The sequence below is a fragment of the Pristis pectinata genome, chromosome 8 (genome assembly GCF_009764475.1).
Source record: "Pristis pectinata isolate sPriPec2 chromosome 8, sPriPec2.1.pri, whole genome shotgun sequence".
In the NCBI taxonomy this organism is placed as follows: domain Eukaryota; kingdom Metazoa; phylum Chordata; class Chondrichthyes; order Rhinopristiformes; family Pristidae; genus Pristis; species Pristis pectinata.
The window spans coordinates 87,484,909-87,508,906 of NC_067412.1; the positions used below are offsets into that span (position 1 = coordinate 87,484,909).

The 23,998-nt window shown below is 41.5% G+C and overlaps 1 protein-coding gene across 2 annotated transcripts in view; it reads right to left on the reverse strand.

Annotated features, from left to right (window-relative positions):
• LOC127573053 (sestrin-1-like) overlaps positions 1-23,998 on the reverse strand; it is a 38,075-nt gene that overhangs the window by 10,914 nt on the left and 3,163 nt on the right. Inside the window, exons 1-2 of one of the 2 annotated variants that reach the window (XM_052020851.1) lie at positions 15,107-15,254; positions 1,244-1,309 (exon numbers count right to left, since the gene is read on the reverse strand). Coding sequence is in view for 1 of the 2 variants with exons in the window: in XM_052020850.1 (XP_051876810.1) it covers positions 1,244-1,309 (66 nt within the window). In the remaining variant the exon portion in view is untranslated. Of the gene's footprint in view, positions 1-1,243; positions 1,310-15,106; positions 15,255-23,998 lie in introns of those variants that run through there. The other variant, XM_052020850.1, reaches the window with a different exon arrangement.

The following is a 23,998-nucleotide window of genomic DNA, read 5'->3' on the forward strand; positions in this document are numbered from 1 at the left end:
AAGATTTAATCTTCTATTCTCATGGTTATATTTCCCCACTGTGTTCACACAAGCTACAAGGTGCTTTTAGAATCAGAGATACAGCAGGGAAACAGGCCCTTCGGCCCACTTAGTCTGTGCCGACTATCAACCATCCATTTACTCTAATCCTACATTAATTCCATTCTCTCTACATTCTATCAACTCCCTCCCGATTCTACCACTCACCTACACACTAAGGGGCAACTTACAGTGGCCAATTAATCTACCAACCCACACTTCTTTGGGATGTGGGAGGAAACTGGAGCAACTGGAGGAAACCCATGTGGTCATAGGGAGAAGGTGCACACTCCCCACAGACAGAGGCCAGGATTGAACTCGGGTCCCTGGCACTGCGAGGTAGAGGCTCTACTAGCTGTGCCAGCTGATGTTGAATTTTTGTGTGATGGAAACCATCACACACAGGATCAGGAATGAGAAATTCATCTTTGAATGTTACTGAATAACTTCTGAGAGTCCAAGCTATAAGTTAGCGTCAGCTTGTGAAGTCCCGAGACCAAATGCCTAGAGTCACCAGCAGCAGCTGATACACTTGTTCGCACTTAGTATCAGCAATCATGATAAACCTCTCTGGCAGGGGCAAGGAAAACTGGAGGGGGAAAAGAGTCACCTTAGGTTGCTGAGAAACAGTGATGGCTGGCTGTACAATAGTACAGGTGTAGGAGCAAGTCTCCACGTTTAATCTGCTGTCCAATGTTGATGACAGCTCCAGAAAAAAAAGGGGGGGGGGGGGGGAGAAAAATCAAAAATTTTAAAAAAACACAATCCCAAAACAATTAAAAAGTGATAAATTTAAACATTTCCAATAATTACTCTGGAAATGTTTTTCCAAAACTCAAGGATTAGATCAACTCACATTGAGAGATGTACTAGACCAGACCAGCAATAGGGAAAACTGCAGTGACTATTGAACCTGTGAACTGAATTTTATCGTACAACACACGAGCCAACAGGACAGGGGAAAAAAAAATTATTCTTTGGTAATGATGCCCTTGTGATTGAATAACTCGTTCACTGCTTATGTTTTACAGATGCACACTAATCAGTGGAGTGTCTGGGAAGGAGGGCCTGTTCTGTGGTTTATTCTCTTGCGGCAAGGTTGCCTATCATTTGTATGCGTCTCTAAATAATCCTAACAGTGTTTCCTTTTCACAGAAGTTGCCCAAAAATTATTTGGAAAAGACAGAATTAATTTCAACATTACCTCATGCTCTGGTATCAATGCATTTTGTCCATTACTGCACGGTCGAGGGACTCTGTTCGCCCGTTCCTGGAAGAGAACCAGGAAACTTGTTACTAAACATTCGATTGATGCAATAATTCAAGCTCCCATTCACATCCAGCAAGCAAGAATGTAGGTCAATCATCAATTTCCAATTAGTACTTTTACATATTTAGAAGTTAAAAGTTCAAGGCCTATTGTAAGGGTGCTGCCACAGTTTGAAAAGGAATAGGAAACAAATCAAGAGAGAATCAGGACACCAGATGCAGCAAACAAATAGCACGGCAAAAAAGTATTGTGTTTATTGTGTTGAAAACCGTACAGCGTTGTTGGGTGCACCCACACCTCCTGTACCATGTGCAAATTTGGTCTCGGCACCTCTGCAAAATACTCAAAACAAATCTAACACTTTCTTTTTAACAAAAAGCCAGTTTTCCCAGAACTTATTTGGAAAAAAAAAAATCAGAATTTCAAGGAAGGATGTTCTTTGATTCAAGTTGTTGCAGAACAGCTTCACTGATCTGATCCTCAAGGGGTTACAAGGAAAAAATGAGTAGGTCTCTTTCCTCTGGAGTTTAGAAGGATAGATGACCTCATCAAGACATATGACTCAGGAATCCAGAGCTGGGTGGCACAGTCTCAGGATAACAGGTTAGCCACTTAGGACTGAGAGGAGAAGAAACTTCTTCAAACTGCCGTGAGTCGGTCAAATTTTTGAGCCTGAGAATGTTCTGTTGACAACAATACTCACACCAAGACTGATGCATTTTTGGGTAATAACAGGGAATGCAGAAATCTGGAAATATACAGAATGCTGCTGTTGAGCTATGAGTTTATTTAATAACACTGCTGCCTTGTGACTCCTTAGTCCTGCTTCTTACACTTTAGCAGCCAGTTTTCAAAAGAAAAAGTATCTGGAGATTCTGGGACAAAAGACAAGACTGTGGAACAGCAGCCTAGATAGCAGAGCTGTTGCATAACATCTTTGGTGACCTGGGTTCAATTCTGCCCGCCAAACTTTGTGTGTGAAGTTTGCACGTTCTTCCTATAACTGCACAAGTTTCCTCCGGGTACTCCAGTTTCCTTCCACATCCCAAAAACCTGCAGATTGATAGGTTAATTGGCCACTGAAAATTGCACCATGTGTGCAGGTGAGTGGTAGAATCTGGTGGGAGTTAATAGGAATAGGGGGAGAATAAAATGGTACAAGGATAAATGGATACTTGATATCAGCAGGAACTCAGACTGAAGGGCCTGTTTCAGTGCTGTATGACTTTAGGACTTAAGTGATTTTGAAGGTATTGAGTATGAGCGAGATTAAACTCCAAGCTCAGTCTGAAGGGGCATCTTAGGTAGCATTTTGATGTGAATACCTCAGAGAACAGATTTTGGATAACAGGCAAAAAGCTTGAAGGCACAGTGAAATCTTCTTGAAAAATCTCTTTCAAGCAGCATCTGATCTCTGGCCCTAATATCTCCATATGACAGGGTCAAATAGTGTCTGGTTACAGCTCTTTTAAAAAAAAACAAGACCTTGAGATACTTTGCAAAAACTTGACACAATTCAAAGCTATTGTTGTTGGCTGTAAAGTCACTTCTCAAACAGCAGACTCAGCATAGCCTCCATGACTGAATCAGCAACCAACACTCACCAGGTTAGTGGTTAATGGGGTGATGTAATGCAGGGTAGGACCTGCCCATGGAACTATGAGTGAGGCAGCACCTACAACCATACAAAGTAGTCCAATGACTGTGGATCAGGCAAGGGAAGTTTCTGGCTCCAAGAAGCCCTGACTATAAACACGAGGCTGACGAGTGAGTTTTAAAATAACCAAAGGGCGGAGAAAAGCACACCCAGCTCATGCGATAGAGCGCTACAAATAAGCGTCTGCCGAGTGAAATGTGGAACAGTCGTGCTGCTCGAATCTAGGCCATGTCAACACAGCACTGGAGTGATAATCTACCAGAGTACAGTAAAACTCTGTTAATCCAACATGCCTAGGACTTGGAAGTGCCATTCAAACCACAGTGAGATTTTCCACAACCACTGGATGCAATTCTAATAATATTCCAACACACTTTTTAAATCACTTTTTCTAAAAAAAAGTTCCCTAAGATAATACGTTTTCTAGGGAATCTGTTACATTTAAAAGGGAGATTGGAAACAAGGCTTCAGTTAGTTTAAAGGGAGCATGTGAACCAGGGTCATGAGCGGACAGAGCGCGGCAAACGTCTGGTGAGCCAGATCCTGGGCAGCAGATCATTGGAGTTTCACTGTGTTCCTTACTCTAACCAACATATCGCACTATAGCGAGGCCTAGCAGAGAGGAGGCCTGGAAATCAACCAGAGAAAAGAGTGGGAATGAAGTCTACAGAAACAAAGGAGATGAAAGTTGGAAGCATAGGAGAAACAGGAGACACAGAAAACAGGAAAAAAAAGTCTAGGGAAGCAGCACTAGTGAAATAAATAAATTAGCAGAGCAAAACAGTGAGATGAAAGTATGAGCTGCAGAAAAAATGGTGAAATATGATCAGGGATAGAAGGGTGGATGGTAGAGAAACAGAACGGCCAAGGCATAGCCATACAAAGATTACGAAAGGGAAAGGGGCAGAACACAGAGTGTGATATATATTGGCCACAATTGAACGGTTAAATTAATGGTTAATGGTCAAACATCACTTAGCTTGGAATAAAACAAATGACTTTTTAAAGAAGAAATGTGGGCCTGTTTTGCAGATTTCAGATGCAATATCGTGGCTTTCCATAGCCCCAAGGAGGAATGCACTCCATTAGCCCCAGTAAAGAATACTATGCATTTCCAAGTCTTATACTTATGTATTTTTTAAAACTGTAAGCCCAACGAGAGGTCCATGGAGGAACTGGTCACTAGAACACTTGAAATAACCGGCAATATGAACCCAGCAATGAAAATATGTTATTCTGGCACCTGCAGGTGTTTCTAAACACTGCGCAGCATTTTGTAAGATCATTATTCAGGACAATGTCACTTCTTTTAACCAGAAGGTCCCTGCAGTCTCTTTGCAGAGGTAGACCGAGGACCATTCACGTCGAACCCAGCATAATCAGTACATCCTGAAGACCTGCTGTCCTCCGAGTACTCCGCCCCACATGCACACACCGTGAATTGCTCAGTCACCTGCCTACTCAAAAATCACAACCATATTCTCAAGCAGCCAGTACTGAGAAACTCTTTCCAATTTTTTCAACCCAAAGTCAACAACAAGATCCTCCAAGTAAGTGTTGGCACAGCTAGGTCCACAAAGATCCTGTCTCTCAGCATTTGAATAACACATTGCATTCCACACAATAGCAGCAGGAAAAATAAAGATATTCGCTCAATAGCTTCAAGTGGGATTGCAAATTTGTTTCAAACAAAAATATCTGGCCTAGAATTTGGGCTACAACCCACTGGAACAGTTGCAGGCTGGGGAAGGTGTGAGCCTTTTTTCAAAGGAACTCAAATACATATTGAGCTCATTGTATGCAAATGCCAATCTCATACGTGGAGGCTTGGGAAGATGTTTCTGCACTTTGTTCATTGAGGTAGGTCAGAACTGACAATGGGCTTCTTAATGCTGACACGAGGTGCCTGAAATGCCAAAGTGTTCCGTTCCTTAGCACTGACATCTCCTACCTTAAAGAGCACAAAGGTAAATTTAACGTTTCTTTAAAACGTCGCTGCAAGACTTCTTCCATCCAAGTTGCAAAGCTAGTGTGATAATCTCAAGAGGGCTGGTAACATCTTGCTCTGTGCAATGCATCACATTGGTTGGCTTAAAGCAACGGTACAAAAGGTGGAACAAAGAGGAACTTTGGATCGTTACATTTACCGCATGTCAGCGCAAAACGATTCAAAGCCTTGTATAGCGACTGCAGCTGACAGCTTTCTTTTGCCTTTTACAGTTTGAGAGGAAACCTTATTTGGTTTCCTGTATCAAGGAGTTCTATTTAAACATTAAAATTCACTTTCCTCGTACCCAAGAAAAAATATTAACTCTTTCTTTCACAAAGAAAATTCTTTGCCCTTGTCCTCTGCTAAATAAACACCAAATAGGTAGTTAAGTTTTCCTGGAGTTGCTGGAGGAATATTTTGTGCTCATTCCTTGCTCGTTCATTTTAAATACCAAAACATTGCCTGTCCATTTCCTTCTACAGGTGCTGCCTGACACACCAAGTTCTTCCAGCAGCTCATTTTTCGCTCCAGATTCCAATATTTGTAGTCTCTTGTGTCTCGATTTTTAATCTGCCCTTGATGAATGAGACCCTGTGGTCATACGTCAGGATTTACTTTTGTTCAGACAAATTATGGGGGTCATGCTCCATTGAAAGGAAAGGTTTTAAGAAGAAGATTGTCAACACCCAACATCTTTAACAGAGTGGATATCTACAGATTCAAGCAGGAGAGCTCCAAACATTTCCTAAGCATGAACCAAGGTTAGACAAGACACCATTAACAAGGGCTATTGAAAACAATAGAACTGTTATCTCATCCCAAATACTTGCAAAAAAAATATTCCTAGAGTGGGTGAAAGAGGAGGATTGGAATGTCCTTGCCTGTTAAAAGGCAGAAAGTACTGCATTTTTGTTGTGCCTTTCATAGCATTTGAATATCCTGAAGGACTTTACAACCAAAACAGTATTTTATGGAGTAAAGTAAGTCATGTAGGAAATGTGGTAGCCAAATTAGGCTCAGCAAGCTGCCACAAATGCAAATTCACTAGATGTTTATTTCTTTTAAATATTCCTGCTTGAGGGATCAATATTCGCCAGTATACCAACTCCCCTGATCTTCTTTTAAGACTGCTTTGGGTTATTTTATATTCATCTGAGACAGTAGATAAAGCATTGCTTTAATGTCTCATCCAAGTATGGCATCATTGACAGGTTGATCCTCCTGCAGAATAGCACTGAAGTGTCAGTCTGGTTCACAGGCTCAGATCTCCTAAAGTCAGGCTTGGTCCCACAGCCTTCTGATTCAAGACGAAACAGCGCTACCAACTCAGCTTCAGCTTCACGGGGAGGTTGGAGAGAAGGGGGTTTGGGCCAATAGTTTGTATGGATGGAGGGCACATGAATTACATGATAGATTTGGCTCACTGCAAAGTAAAAGTAGCAAAGCCCTTTAAATAAAGCCTTGAATCGCCCAATGTAAGTCAGTCTGCCAAAGCAATTAAAGAAGTATGTGTGAACAGATACCAGGATCTGGTCCAGACCAACATGGGATGCAATTTGAAAATTTCATGCATCTGTTAGATTTCACTGGAATTCAATGCCTTCTGTGAAAAGATGACCATGTAACACAACATGCTCGTTAAAAGCCTTGTATAATAATACAACTTAAACACTGTCCACTTAAGGAGCACTAGTCAACCCCGTACATGCCAAAAGCAAGACTTGGTTCAATTCTCAAGGCCAACCCCCCAAGTTTCCTTGAAAGTAACGATCTGCTCTGCAACCACCACACAGGCTTGTTCTAGGCTCATATCCAAATACTTCTCATTCTTGGAACAGTAGTCAACATTACACACTATAGCACAACATTCACTTTAATGAAAGTGTCAGCTGTGGCTCGGTCTGTAGTACTCTTGCCCAAGAATCAGAAGGTTGTGGGCTCTAGTCCCACTCGAACACAAAAATTAACACTAACACTCCAGTTTTCTCCTTTGGATGAGATGTTAAACAAAACTCTCTCAAGAAGAGATTGTAGACCACTGAAAACAACTCTGAAGGACAAAGTTGTTGTTTTCATTATTCCTTCACAGATCATGGGGGTGCCAAAACCAGCCTTCATTGTACTTTCCTAATTATCCTTGAATACATTGGCTTGCTGGGTCACTTCAGAAGGCAAATGAAGAGTAAACTCCATTGTTTTGGCCCTGGAGCCACATGGAGTCCAGACTGATTAAGGACAAGAGATTTCTTTTCCCTAACAGACACTGGTGAACCATCTGGGTTTTGACCATAAATTACTGTGGTTTCATGGTCACCATAAATAAATAGAATCTATTTAATTAATGGGATTTAAATCACCCAGCTGCCATGGTGGGTTTTGAACTCATGCCTCTGAATTATTAGTTCAGGCTTTAGATTGCTAGTCCAGTAACAAACACTGTACCAGTACACCCCTAAAAGAAATCAAGCACTGCTATCCATTGTCCAACACTTATGCCAACTGAAGAATTCATGTAGACTCTAGCCTGTAACTCAAATCTCAATTATTATCCATTATTCTTCAGTGAACATTTCAGGTACCTCTATTTCTCCTTCCACAGATGCTGCCTGGTCTGCTGGGTATTTCTAGCATTTTCTGTCTTTATTTCAGACTTCCAATGCCTGCAGCTTTTATTTTGTTTTTCTTTCATGGCAGTGGCCCTTCCAAGCCTGACTTTGCAATGGGTCTCAAGTACAATCGAAGTGCACAGGGTCAAGTCAGAGTTGGTGCCTCAGTGTAAAGCCAATCCAGTGCACCCCGTTAGATTTATTAGAATTTCTAGGCCCAGTTTTAGTGCCTGGTTATCAGAATAGGTTTGGACATTTGTCTTATTATTCTAACAAAACAGACCAAATAGAGATTTGAATGAGGTCTTTATATAGTGAAGTGATTAGATTTGGTCCATGTGGATAGACTATTTGAGTTAGATAGGTTAGAAAGGATCAGGACACACGAGTATAAATTACGCAAGCATAGAACTAGGATAGATCTCAGGAGGTCCTTATTACAGAGATTCAGTGACCTATGGAACAAGCTGCTCCACAGCAAAACTTTGCAGGACAAAGGTTTGTCTAAAACCACTAAACTACCTTAGCTATCTTTCCTTTATATGCCTCTTAAAAACTTCCTGTCAACAGTGGTTTTAGTTGATTATCCTTCCCATCTGTTCCATTCTGTCTTCCCAAAATGCCAAGTTACTCTTCTATACATTGGAAACATATCAAGGCAGGTTATATTTTGTGAATAGAAGAGAGATGGTTATTGAGTGTTGACACAAGCATGATGTCCTGACAAGAGCAGAGCATCTGTAAATGAGCACTTTCAGTAGGGATTGCTGTGTGCAGTCCTGGCTAGCTGTCCCTTCTGATAGCCAATGGCACTGCCTCCATGCTGGCCTGACTGAGAGAAAGTAAAACTGGTCAGGGATCATGCTGCAACCTGAAGTCCTGGGAGCTGAAGTCACTGACCTTAGACACTGGCTTTCAGTATGGCAGAAGGTTCTGCATAAGTCTTGGTAAATATATCGAGGATGGTTCTGCACTAGTTTCTGTTTAACAAACAAGTTGCATGAAGTAAACCTCTAATGGCCTGAATGTCATCTCAAAAACAATTATATTCAGTTGATTCAATACACTCAAGAATAAATCTCTACAGTGGTGACCCTGAAACAACTGGTTCACTGATGCCTTTTGGGGAAGGAGATCTGGAGCTTTCATCTAGTCTATGTGACTCCAGACCACAGCAACTTACTTATGAAGTAGTCTCAGTTCAATTAGGGATGGGTATAAAATGCTGGCCTAGCTCAGAACCTCTGACTGGATAAAAAGAACATCATTCAATAAGTGGGAAAACTTAAATGTCTGTATTACTAGCAAGTAGGAGGGCAGCATACTTAAAAGTTTCTTAGGTCAATTACCAACAGTCATAAACTAGCATTCTTTCAATGAAAGAAGGGTTAACAGGTTCATCTGACATCCTATTCAACCACTGCCAAACCTCACCAGCACTGAAACGTGACCAACTCCACACACCGGCTGTGCTGTTGACAGGCACAACAGCTGCTCACCCGTGGGAAGCCTCATCCATCACTGAGGACAGCTGATGCCAGATTGGATTACCCATCAGCTCCCATCCCAAGTTTAGGCCCTGCCTAAACTCCTGCTGATCATTAACAGTTTTTAACCATTTATTTTCAGACAACGTGGAAGGCAAGTTAAAAAATAGCTTCAACCTCATGATTTTCTGTTGTTATTTCTACCCAGCAATCTTTTGCTCATAAGATTCCAATCCCAAAACATTTAGAAACAAATCTACTTTGGTTTAGATCAAGCCAAATGGACCACACATATGCTTTTACTTGCTGAGCTTCATTAAGTCCTCAGAATTTCACTGCTCCCCATTTCAAGTAATGGATCGGAATGACCATGACATGCTAACCCTGGTGTGTTGGTTTCTAACAATGATCCTTCTCAACTCTCCCCCACCCCTAAAATGGATTTTTGTTCAAAGTTCTTTGGATTGAGCAGTTTTGGGCAAATCAGTCACTGGAAAATGGAGATACTTTGGCTGGAAAGATAGTGGTGAGTTGTGGCTGCCACAGATCCAGACAGGACGGATCTCCTGCAGCAAACTACAATGCCGTGCAATGACCATGATTGCTCAAAATTGAAGAGTACCCAGGAAGGTGCTTGGCACTTTGTGTCTATACCAGGAGTGTGTGAAGCTCACGCACTAACAGCAAAAGGAGTGCACCACCTCCCAAACAACCCACCCACCTGTCCCACTGGCAGCAGAGTCCGCAGAGCATATATGGGACCCTTCAGCCACCTCAGAACCCAAAGAACCAGAGTGGAAATGAGTCATCCTCGACCCAGAGGGGTTGCTTGAAGAAAAAAAAATGTAGTAGATAATTCATGGAAAAATAAAATCCGACCTAATGCACACAGCACAACTTGCTGGAGTTCAATGCTTTCAACAGCAGAATGACAAAGTCATGAATGGCATGGCATTGGTGTTGATGATGATTCACCTCAGGTTGCCTGACTGAAGGATAAGAGAGCTACGAGTGTTCTCCTGCTTTAACTTTGGTGAGGCATTAATGTAGTGCCTGGTTCTTCCCACCACAGTGACCACGTGCTGCAAAATGCATAATCTGGCATTAAGGGAAATGTGATCACATGACAGAGGCTGTTCAATTGCAGAACAATTCGGGAAGGAGAGGATGATAATTTTTGACTCAACCTTGGAATTGAGAACAATGCTGAAGTTTTCTGATGATAACCACGGTGAAAGACTGTGGGAAGGAAACTCTAGCAGCTCAGACACAAATGATAGGTGGTGGATTAATCTGCATTGAACTGCAGTGTAGGAAAATTGGAAAAGGATATATACCATAAGCGGTGACATTTTCTTTCCATGTGCCAAGGAATCTACATGCCTTCCTTGGGTAAAGAACAGGTTCTGTTTTTACAGAAATACAGAAGTCAACTCGATACGGTCATCATACCTCCAGAGTATTGTAAAGAATGCCTTCAAAAGCATTACTTTAGAAAGAAAAGCACACAAGGCTGATAAGAAAGAACAATTACTAGAAGTGGAGAGAGAGGAAACTAGTTCTGCCATTTGCAGGAACAAATGTATGCACATATGTTGGACTTTGGAATTTAATAATATTGTTGGAACTCGTTCATGTGCACGGGTGTCAGTAAGTCGGGCATTCGTAACATGGGAACTGCCTGTACATGCCCAAGACCATTTAAATTTTCCTTTTCAGATGCTCAATCCAATTCCCTTTTGAAAATTAACATTGGATCAGCTTCCAATTCTGGATCACACCTCCCTATGGAAACCCTGTTTTGCCTTGTTTTGTCTCAGATTCTCCTGTCAGTTACCTCACATCTAAGGTTACCAATTCTTCTCCTCCTTAATTACAGATTTGCTCTTCCATTCACCCATCAAATACATTGCAGCTCCCTGTAAATGCTGAACACACCAGCAACACACATATCCAAACAGTGGATTCTTTAGCCATTGACAGCTTGTTCCAATCCCAGTCCATGAGCACCAATCCCCTCTAGGGCTGTGGAATTACATATTGATGGAAGTCCTTAACCCAATCACAGGCCAATTCTGACCATAAGATATAGGAGAAGAATTAGGCCAATCAGCCCATCGAGTCTGCTCCGCTATTCAATCATGGCTGACTTTTTTCAACCCATTCTATTGCCTTCTCCTCATAACCCCTAACCCTTTACTAATCAAACACCTATCAGTCTCTGCCTTAAATACACCCAATGGCCTCCACAGCCCTCTGTGGCCATGAATTCCACAGATTCACCACCATCTGGTGGAAGAAATTCCTTCTCATCTCAGTTTTAAAAGGATGTCCCTTTATTCTGCCCTTGGATCCTGGACTCTCTTACTAATGGGAACATCCTCTCCACGTCTAATCTATCCAGACCTTTCAGTATTCAGCAAGTTTCCATGAGATCCCTCCCTCATCCTTCTGAACTCCAGCGAGTACAGGCCCAGACCCATCAAACGCTCCTCATACATTAGGCCTTTCATTCCCGAGATCATTCTTGTGAACCTCCCCTGCACTCTCTCCAGGGTCAGCACATCTCTTCTAAGATACAGGGCCCATAATGCTCACAATATTCCAAATGTAGTCTGACCAACCCTTTATAGAGCCTCAGCGGCACATCTTTGCTTTTGTCTTCTTTACTAAACTCCTCTAGATTAATTGGAAACTGTTGTAGCAATACTTTGAGCAACTTTACGCTGGAACCCCAGCTTAGCTAATTGACCCAACCAAGTGCTAGTTGGTGTGAGAGTGCACGGGCAAGGAACAGGATGTTCTCCCATTCTACACAGTGGCTCCTGCTAAAGACAGCATGCCCATAATGATCTACATAGTCAAACTGCCATGTCACATCAGGTAGGCTAGTGTAAAACAAGGGAATACTGGAGGTCTGCTATGGAATCACAAGACAATGTGGACACCAACTTCAGGAAAAGCAGCAAAATGCAGAGATCTTTGTTTGGGTTGCTCAGAATAGCTAAAAGGAAAAAAGACTCCGAGAATTCCCACTCTTGATCTCTATCTGCTGACCCAGCCCCTGCTGAAAACTGCACGTGCGGATATTGGAATACTTCCATACACATTCATTTGCAAAAAAAAAGTAAACAAACTGTTCAAGACCAAGCAGGTGGAATGGTAATTTGGGAGATTTGGCGAGAGGATGATCTCAGATTTTAATGTCGACGCAAAGATGTGTGTAATGTGCTTGAAGGATGGAGCGGGTTGGGAGAAACAAAGTGTGTTTAATCCTCTGTAGCACTTATTTTCCATTTACTGCAGATTTTGGATTATGAGCAGTAATTAGCACTTCTATGATGCAGTTCCCAGGAGTCCACTGCTGATTAAAATCAGGCAAAAACAAAGTCATTAATTCTCAACATAGCTGCAGTGTAATCTCAGCCCCACAACAAAAATAGACTAAGTATCCATACACAAAATTTACACTAAAAGAAAAAATGTTCTAATCATTGACAGTTCAGAGTAGCCTCTGTAAAACTGCAGAAGCAACTTTGTTGACACATTCAGGGATGTTAATCTTCATATTTGTTGAACCTCCCAAGATTCTTATTGCAACATGGGCCAGCATCACTGAACCCGCTTCCGAGATGGGACCTGACTGCCAGCTGATATTATTCTCTGCAGAGTACCTGGGCTGAACAGAAAGGAAGAGAAATGTAGAGAAAGGGAAAGAGAAAGGGAGAGGACAGAAAACCACGATGAGGGGAAGGTGAAAAAGAGGGCACTTCAAGAGAGTAAAAAGGGAACGGAGTCCAATGGGAAGAATGGAGAAGCAATGGGTCCTTTTTCAGCTTCCCACAATCACTTTAATGATAAGAATTAGAACTGACAATTCTTTCTCAGTCAGCTTCTGTTATTGATTAACTTCTACGGAAGCAGTAAGCACCAATTAAATCACTGCAAAAACCAAGCTCGCAGGTTGTAGGGAGGCAGGAAAACAAGGTGCAGCCATAACTGGGGGGGGGGGGGGGGGGGGGGGGGGGGGGGAGGGGGGGGGGGGGGGGGGGGGGGGGGAGCCAAGTCACAGGAGAGGGATTGATGGGAACACAGAAAGATCCGCAAGAATTGTGCCAGCTATCAATCAATAAACCAGCCTCTGAAACAATTACATGCTACAACAAATCATGGTTCAGTGAGGGATTTCTGAAGGGAGAGGTTTGCGGGTTACAAATTGATACACGAAGACCCGCCACTGGTACAGTGGAGTCCAAACTGCAACAGAACTAAGTTCTGAGTCATTTTTATCAACAGGTCAGCAATTGAGATGGTTGCTTAAGCTTGAGATATTCTTCCCAAAGTCACCAACAAAATCAGTCAATGTATAACTAGGGTGCCGCTACTGAAGACCCACATTGGGATATGTCAGCATATCCACAGCTGCAGGAGAAACTGGCAGGTGGGGAGGATCAACCAGAAAATCCAGAGATAAAATTGTATATGTAAGTAACAACCTGAGAAAGCTGCTTAAGAATATGGTAATAAATGGTATCAGAAATATCTGGCGAGGAAACCTCTTGGTACCCAATACAATGACTTGAATTGGTTGCTTCAGGATCTAGGTTGGATAATTTCCCATCGGTACAATGGTATGTCTTCTCACATCAATGACTTATAGCTTAGAATAGAAAGTTCTGCTAAGATCGACCCTACTGCAAAAGAATACACGGACCCAATAAAGGAATTAAACCAGGACCCACGTTGCTTAGGAGAAGTATGCCTGTTAAATGAAGAACAGAAAGACATCAAGACAAAATTAAAAATTCTCAACAAGGCTAGAGAGAAGTTGCATCTTCCCCACAGAGTAATGAATATTGCACAGGCTCTCTGATAAAAAAAAGCTGATAATATGTTGGTATGTACATTTTAAAAAAGAGCTAAGTAAATATTCTTAACGTGCGAGATTGATAACTGCAAGGATAAGTGTAGAAGAGATAACCAAATACTACATCAGTCCTTGAGCTGCAGAGGCTATGCACATGTGGATCAATGACACAGGGTGCAAGGTGAGACAAGTATTTGGAAGGGTTTGGAGAAACTTGGCAAGGCCTTTTCTCTGGTAATTAAATAGATTGTCACAGAGTAATACAGCATGGAAACAGGCCCTTCTGCTCAACTCACCCATGCCGACAAGGTGCCCACCCAAGTTAGTCCCATGTGCCCACAGTTGAACCTGTATCCCTCTAAACCTTTCCTGTCCATGTACTTATCCAAATGTCTTTTAAACATTATTATTATATCCACCTCAACTACTTTCTCTGGCAGCTCGTACCATCTATGCATCACTCTCTGCGTGAAGAAGTTGCCCCTCAGGTCCCTTTTAAATCTTTCCCCTCTGACCTTAAACCTATGCAGTCTAGTTTTTGGTTCCCTTTTCCTGGGAAACAGACTGTGTGCATTCAATGATTGGACAAAAGGCCATTACAGAGCACATAATAGCAATTTGTCTCTCTTATTTGCTTTGTTTTAAAATATGTTCCTTTTATGAAGAAGTGGCCTAACTTCTTTTGCTCTCATTGTTGGGTTAAACTCTCTTAGACAATCCAGGTCTACAACAGAAATTCCAAAGTATACAGAGTCACATATTCAACCTGTACCTCAGCCGCTCACTGGATGGGTATGTTGTGCATTCAGATTGCCATTATTGTGCACAATATTTTTTGGTATCATGACTTTTTCTATACAATAGTGATGCTATCAGGGGAAAGCGCAAGTTTGGGAGAGTGCTTCTCCACCACTCATGGCCTTCCCCAGCATTTTTCCCAGATTCCTTTCCCTGTAACATTTTAATGATTTAATGAACCATTCATTTTCTGCCATTCCTCATTCCAATAGAAGCTGCTCTTGGGCAAAAAGAATATCATCTCAAAAACAATCTGTGGCTTGTCTACATATTCCACTGCTGTGGCTGAGAGCATTGAACCTGCCACTTGTTCACTGGTTTAGAATACAAAACCACTGACAGTTTTGAATATACATGCTAGCTTTAAGAATTATGCAAAGCAGTTTATTTACCCAGAAGCCATTTTCAGTGATCTGCTGATTGAAATCACACACAGCCCTTCTAAATGCTGGAATGTCAAGATATTTCAAAGGATAGAGGCTCAGAGTTCATGGCCCTCGTCATTCACCTCCTTTCTCTGCTACCCTTTCAAACTTGGGCTTTGTCCAGAGATTGTATTTAAAGCTGGATGATGCCAGGATGAATTATTGATGCAAACAGGTCTGTGGCAGGTCCTGGAAATGTTGGGAGAATTTTGAGATAGTTAATTCAGAGTTTTGCAAATGAAATATTCTATTTATAAGAATGCGTTGAAGGGTTCCGAAATTGCAGATACCCACAAGTCAAAACTGAGTCAAATCACAAAAGTTGCTCAGATTGTAATTTAATGAAACCTAGGAATAAGCTGCAAAAATTTCAATCTACATATACCCCCTTTAAGTATTTAATGCACGTACCAGAATTAAGTCTAACCAGTTTCTATAAAGTTTTTTTCTTCAAAAGTTAATTTTGAAAACTGATTTCAGACAGACAGTTGGCAGACTTGGGTGCACATCACTCACACAGGCAGTGGTAAGTTTATTTGGACCATCATTAATAATGACCAATGAAGTAATATGGAGTCCCTCCATTCAGTAAATACTGTATGCAGTATACAGACTTAAGATAATAGGGTAATGCAAGAAAGAATTGACATTTATAGAGTGCCATTCATAATCTCACGTCATTCAGAAGCACTACACACCAAATGAATTACATTTAAAGTGTCCTCACTGTTGTAATGTAGGAAACAGTATACATCCTTTGCAGAACTAAAAAAAACAGTTGGACAACGTAATCTGTCTCCAGCTATAGCTGGGGATATGGTACACTGTATTACATATATTTTCTTTCTTCATTCATGATAAATGTTTACATGACCTTATGAACAATTGACTTCATGGACTGACCAAATGGTCTATTTTCATACTCTTTGTCTTCTGTTCTTAAATACTACAGTTTCTTTTCTTTTTGTAGCTGATATATGAATTGTCCCAATTGAGTGGTTTCTTGAGAGAGACCCCAATGCAAGTAGCTTTCTGCTTGAATGGAATGGAGAGAAACACCAGTAACCCAAGGTTTGGATGCAAGTCAAGGCAAGGATATTACTTATTCAGTAAGCTAACACTGCACAGCTCACCAGCATAGAAACCTGGTAAAATACAATGAGAAGCATCATCCTCACAAGCACATTAGAATACAGATTATCTACAGATGAAACAAATGAATCCCTGCCCCTCCTGGTCCCTTTAACGTGTGAGGCATAGTGCCAACCATTAATAGCATCTTGGGAATACAGTGAACTTCTTGGCTCACATATTAGATTACCACTTCTGGCACACCAATCACTGTGATTTCCATTTCCCATTATGAAGTGCGTCACCTTAGAATTAACAATCCTGTTAAACATATCCCTCTACACCAGAGGTTCAGCCACTTGTTGATATTAAACAAATGGCAAGTGTGCTTCGGAGCTTTCAAAACGTGACAAACAAGTAAAAGCAATTCATCTTAAAAGTTATGGTGAACAATTCACCAGATTGTGTGACTCTGTCAGCATCATCCTGGGGGGTGAGAAATTGGTCTCTGGCAAAACAGGTCTGGTTGTATCAGGAGCCTCTGAAATTTAATTCCACTGGAGTCAATAAAATTAAAATCTCAGGCAGCAAGTTTAACACGCAGTTGATTGGATTGTGCAGATTTGGTGTCAATGCCCAAGCAAATTTCTAACCCAAAGCTTATCGTTTCAGCTGCTGAGGTGGGAGCTTCAGAAAATGCACCAATCAAGTACCAAACAGAGGGTGCAAGAACCTTTTCTCCAAAGCCAGTAATCCTTTTCCAGTAAGCTGCCATTCACAACTTCAGTTTCTTCAACAGATGACTGGTTGCAGCACATTCGAAGGACCAGAATGTACTGCTGCTAGCTATGATGGCGTGCAGAAGGTTTTAACATCTCCATCTCATACCCACCCAAATTTCCTGGGACTCTCCTTCTTTGTACCATAGCTGTTTGCAGCAAATCCCAGTACCATTCTTTAAGGTTGGCCTCTCTTTTCCTACCACCTTTATTCTGAAGGATTCTACACCCAAGGTGATTTTAATCTCCACTAAGACTCACACTGCCCATCGGGCAATGACATTCTTGCCCTGTTTGCCTTCCTCAATTTCACACACTGATCGGCTTCCTCATCCACATTCATGGCCATATAATCTCACCATCACACACATCATTCCTCAGAATGTGTCCGCTCTCTTTAGTGGTGGTTTCTTTTAGCACTACCCAATCTCAACCACAGACACAATCTTATGGTCTCTCAGACTATTTATTTAGTACCTATTCTGCATATCTGCTAGGCCCTAATCGTAGCCTTCCCCACTTTTCGTAGGGGCTCCCATTTTCAATGACTCAGCTCACTTACCTCATCCACAAGGGTAAATATTTGATCAATTCCTCACCTCCTTAATCGGCAACCACCATCTTTCTCATAAAATACCAACACCTCCAAAATTCCTGTTATTACACCTTTTCTCACTACAAAACAAGCCAACTCTCTCCAGCAATTGTTTTGTCAAGAATTTTCTTTTCCTGACAATTCTGGGAACATACTATGGCAAAGTATGCTCTCACCATTGTCAAAGCCCCATCCAATAACTCACACATGCTCAACTTAACCTTCTGATCTTTCTTCATGCATTCTGCCTTCATCAATCCTGCAGATTATTCCTTTTTCTTCAGCTCTCTTCCCTGCAGATACCACTCTCTCAAGTCCACTTTAACTGACTCATTGCAGGAATTAGATTGCAATATATCACTGTTGAGATAATCCAGTGCTCAGATGGCCATGACCAGTGGCTTTGCTGGATGCCATGGTGGTAGAATAGAAGGGAAACCCAGTATGGAAGCTTGCAGCTAGATCGTCACTCTTAATAACATTCATTCCCACAGTGAAGAACTAAGCTATCAGTGCCTCATCCAGTTCCCTGCATCTCAGTTGCGGTGGACAAGTGGGGTGGGGAAGAAATAGGGAAACCCATGTGTTTCTGCTGGAAGAGCACAGCCCAAAAAGCAGGGACAGCAGGAATTTTGTTGGTGATCCTTAAGGAATGAGCCTTTTCTTATTTTTTCATCCCCACGGCTAAAGTTAGCTTTATCCTCTTTATTGCTGGTTCCTTATTGCACGTCTTAACCTACTCTTCTGGGACAATCTCCTGATAGGACACAGATGCGACAAGGACACCAACCTGCATGTTTAGTGATTCCCGATCCAGTGGAAGTGGGTTGGGGCAGCAGCCAGAAATCCCACCCACTTCCATTTGATCCCTGGCTTGGATTGTTTAACTCATCCATGCACTTTCCTCATCCTCCTACCTGCCAATAGTAGTACCACCACTCCCTATCATTCCAAAAAAAAAATAAATTTAACCTCCTTGCATTTTCTATAGCAGAGCGCCACCAGTGTCAACTTATTTAAAAAAAAACCTTTCTAATACTGAATTCAGAAGTTTCAGTATGCAGGAGTCACCAGGCAAATCAACAGACAGCATTTCAATGTGCATCCACTGAACAAAACACTAATTTCCAGTTATTCATTTCCAATTCTAACACTGCCAAATGCTAACATCCTCCAGCAAGGTTAAGCAATCCATATCCTTCTCTGATGAGTTATGTTTCCACCCCCCCCCCCACTGAATACATCTTCAACGGCTTTGGACTTTCAAATTTTCTGTTTAGATGCAGCAAGAACCATTATGTGAAAAAGCACTGGAGCTTTTATCCCAAACTGCTTCTTAATGCAGATGTGGGAAACTCAGCAGATTCCTTAACAGATTGCATAGGTTGTCTATGCTAGAAAATATTTATTCAATACATCCAAGACAGGCTCAGAGTTTGAAGGTAATCTTATATAATTTTCAAACACTCAGCTGTTTACTACCAATGAAAGATGTTTCTTGTTATTAACTTCTTCAGGCCTGGTCAGCTTCAAACAGAAGTATCATACACCAGATTATCACAACAGCAACATGTACTGAAAGTCAAATAGTCAAATGCCAGGCATCTTAGCCAATGGCTACAAATAATCTTTCAACTACAAGTTCAAATAGCCCAGATACCTGAAAGGATTCTTTTGTGCTGAAGACAATCTTCAGTGTGCTTATGGGCAGTGGATCCAAGAAATTTGTCAAATTGAATACTTTGATGTGCAGTAAGGTACTATGCAGGTTAATTATTTAATTTTACCCAAATTCTATTTCAAATGTTCTGCTTTAGGCCAGGTGACACATTTTTATGTTCAGAGATTCTGTTTGTTCATACTCAAAGGTATAATAAAAGGATCGTTCTCAAATACAGTTCATATTCTGGTAAGTAGATTAGTAGAGACACACAGATGGCCAATGCAGACACACATTTGTTCCTGTGTATGAAAGACTTAAAAAGGACCCACTTTCTTTAATTTAAAGGCATACTGTCACAGGAGGAGAATAGTGATGCATGTTTTACAGGTTAAGGATTCCCTGTCTCAAAGACTTGGTGACTTAAGCACATGATCAGTCTACTCCCAATCCACCAATTTCATTCGATACCAGATACATAAACACGCAAGGACACATCAGTGTATAAATGGCATTACAGTTTCAATTACTTCCTTGTATTTGCAAAGCTCATGATGACATTGCTATTTATCCAACTGTCAAGTGATTAACTGACAAAGCAATTGAATAAAACAAAGATATATGTCATTAGGGCATTTGGTAATGAGAGCACTCGGGTGGTTGTGATTCTGGTTGACAAACCTGGGATTTGAGTTCAATCCTACCACAGCAGGTTGTACAATTAAATTTAATAAATCAGGCTAATGTGCGAAATGGTATGAAAAAACATGACTCATGGAATGCTGTAGGTGACACAAGGGACTGCAGAATGCTGGAACCCTAACTAGTTCACTGTTGTTCTTCAATGGTACCTTCACATGCCCTCGAGGAGACCTCAACTTGTTGGATAGCACTCTTGCCTTACTGAGGCATTGCCCTGGCCTGTCAATTCTCTTACAAGCAAGTGGATGTAATGGCACTGGAAAACTCCTGGTGACAATAGGCAGGGGTGAGGGGGGAAACAGCCTTGAGGCTCTTATTTTAGAGGCCAGTAAACTGGTTGCTTATACTGATGCTAAGGGAACAAAAAAAAAACAAACTGCTGGAGGAACTGTGGAGGGAGATGGACAGTCGATGTTTCAGGTCAAGACCGTTCATTTACACTGGTTCCAGCATCTGCAGTCTCGTGTCTCCAAAGCTGAGGGGAAACCTGCAGACTGGTTCTGGAGTTTCCAGCAGGATAGGTTGGTGTAGTGTTTTGGGGGTGGGGGGTGGGGGCTGCAGAAATGCTTTATAAGCATTTCTGCTCCCCCCCCCCCCACCAAACCCCCACCTCCACCCCCCCAAGGCAGAAATGCTGACGAATTTCTTGTACTCCCACTAACCCCATCAGCTCGGCCAGATCATAGTCTAAAAAATTCTGGTGCCCTTCTTTCATGTTTGGCCTAAAAATCTGAGTCAGGCTGTACATATTGCCCATCCCTTGGCATCCTGAGCAGCTGCCAGTGAACTGGGATTTCTCTTCGTTACTTGGCAACACTAAGGCATCAGGTTGACCAAACCGTCCTGAGTATCAGAGCCAATACACCTTGAAATGCACATAATTCTTATGGGGCTTGAGAGCATAGAGAACGGGATGATGTTTCCCATAACTGCAGTGTCTCAATCCAGGATCACCGTCTCAAAATAAGGGGGAATGGGCACTTAGCAGCAATGAGAAGAAAACCCTCCACTCAGAGAAACATTCTTTAGAATTCACCATCCAGGAGGGCTGTGGAGACTCAGTACCTACAGGATTACTACAGGAAAATGGTACTGAAGTAATAGATCAACGACAATCTTACCAATTGAGAGATCAAGCTCAAGAGACTGGGAGACCTATTTCCTGCTGTTTCCTTTTTCACATTGCTAAAGACTTTTGGGAGCAACATTTGGTTCTTGCACCAAATTACTACCAATAATGGATTCCCAAGAATTGAACACAAGGGTCAAATAGACTGTTTAAAAATCCTTTCTGTGCATCAGTCACTTACAAGTCCTAGTACAGTTTGCTGCACTTAACAGCAGGTTTGTACTTAAGCAATTATAACAGATTCTGGCACATCAGTGATTAAGGAGTCAACTTTACTGAAGATAAGGCAAACTGCCATTTTCTGCAAATTTTCCAACCCTTCCTCATACCCCATATATAAAGAAGAAATCCCCATGAAATATTCAGCAGGCCAGGCAGCATCTAACTTTAGGATTTTCATGCACTTAGACCAAAACAAAATAAATTTGCCATGATGTGCGACTTAGCGACTGAGATTAATGTAACAATTTAGCTGCAGTGACAAAGTTCAATGCAAATCTAAAAGATATTTGAAAATGAAGTCACCCATCTAAGGACTCCAATTATTTTTGCACAATTGGCTTACAGCTCTACAACACACGAAACAAATGGAAAATGCTCTATAGCCAGTTAATACTGACAGTAAACCAACTTCTGTGCATATCAGAGCAGTGAGGAACCAAGTCCATGACCCAATGTACTCCAGAAATTGGTTTTTTTCAAAATGGGAATCAGCTTGATACAAAAGAGGAAAAGAGATCAGGGATTTCCAGGTGTCAATTTTGATTGAGAGTTGTCCTTATTTACTTGGATGACTAGTGCATATTCCATCAAGGTCAACTATCAGCACCAATGGATGTGCACTTTTCACTTTGGTTGCACAAGTAGTCTCTGCTGGAAAACTGTCCGCAGTTTGAACCACATTTTAACACCAGCATCAAGGAACCATTTAGACATTAGGGCAGACTTTAAAAAAAAACAAGCCACAAAAAACAAAGAAGGATGCAATGAAAGTTGTGCAAACAAGGATTTTGTTCAACACATGGCAATACTGCGACTTCCTTTGTGGAGGAAGACTCCTCCACATCTCAAAGATTTTAACACTTCCTCCAGTACATCACCACAGTCACCGCCTGCCATCTTGGATTTTACCTAAATGGACATTCTTCAACTCAGTGCAGGCGGGCTCAAGGACCACAGAGCGCACTATAGACACACCTTCCGGTGTGCAGCCACTGACAGCCAGGTATGAAAACGGTCGTTTTCTCTTTTGTCTTAGGAAGCAGAGGATGGTTCCTTTGCTTGACATCAGCACAGATCACTTGTCCTGGGACCTTCCTGGTCTGTGTGACCAATGAATACTTCTGGGTAGCTGGGAAAGGCACTATCAACAGTCTTTTCAAACTAAGCAAAGAGAAGTCCCAGTGCATAATTATTTTTAAAATCAGTATCCCCACAGTGAATTTCCTGTTTGAGTTGATCTAATTACCAGTTTCCTGCATTAATAATCCAATCATGTCAACAAAATAAAAATGGTTTAGTGACTTATGCTAAAGTAAATAATTGATATTTTTACATAAGTGATTAAGAAAGTCATTGGTCTACTATCTTATGTGTGATTATTGTTGTAAACTACTTGATGCTTCACATTGAGAGGGACAACATCACTACAAAGACTGTCTGAACGGGAATGAACTGTGCATCATCCAAAGTGGGATCCCCATGGTGAATCAGTCCAGCCATGCTGAATCAGAGAATTAAATGAAGCTCTGAACCATGGCAGACCTGAATTGGACCCTGTTGAGTATCTGACATAGACTAAAGTGGACAATCAGCTGCCCAGGTGTATGTGAACTTACATAGCACATAAGTTCTACAAAACATTCAAAACATTTGCAATGCTCTGAAGCTGTGCAGTGCTCCTCACCCTTCAATTTCTCAGGTCGACAGAGGGTCCCTGAAATTCCTGACCCCCGTGGCTGACATGTCCCTTCACAATTCCATGGTACCAAGAAGCCCCAATCTTTTGTAAGGTGGCTGGGTACAAGATCAAGCAACTAAGCTTACAATGCCTCAACATGTTCCCTTCCTGGCTCCTTGGGTGCTGAAGAGGTTAAATGGCAGTAGCATCCATCCTCTCTTACATTTTTTCCTTTTGCCCGATGATAGTATTTTCTTATGAGTTTTCAGTAGTTGATGAATTCAGAAATATGAATAATCTGCATAAATATGAATGAATGACTTATGAATATATACATTTTGACTGTAATTTGAGGATTATTCTTTAAGTCACTAAAGCCACCAAACTAATTTTGTCAACCAAATTTTGTGAAATGAAGATAAAATGCTAATTACACAAATAATAACATCCTAATGTTGTTCATATCATGGTAATCTACACCATAAGTGGCTCAAAACTCTGAGGAAAACTTACCAGAACTGGAAGCTGTAACAGGCATTCCATCTTCCTTTCTCATCATGTTGGAACCTGCTTCATTTTTCAATCACCAATTCTTCTCAATAGCCCCTCCACCCCCTCAAAAACAATTGATGTACCGCCACATTTTTCCATAAACCTTTATTAATGGCCTGCTTTGAAAGTCCTTGAGATAGTAATTTGTATGCCTCTATACACCTCCTGACAGTTATTCATTTGATTTTACCTACTTCAGCTCTGGCCAGGTAAGCTGATTGTAAGAGTCCATCAGTTTTTTGCTTTCTCTTTGATAATAAATTGTTAAAAGTATGGCTTGTCCTCCAGAAAATATGCCTGGTGTTCCAAGGTGCTACCTTACCCTTACTCCTGGCAGGGAGCAAATTTCTCTCATTGGTGGGTATAGCTAAGCTGTTTAAAACACATTGGCCTCCTATGCAGCAAGCATGAGCATGGACTATTCAGCCTCTTGTCTACCTGGAACTTTTTATTACAGCATCCAGTCTCACT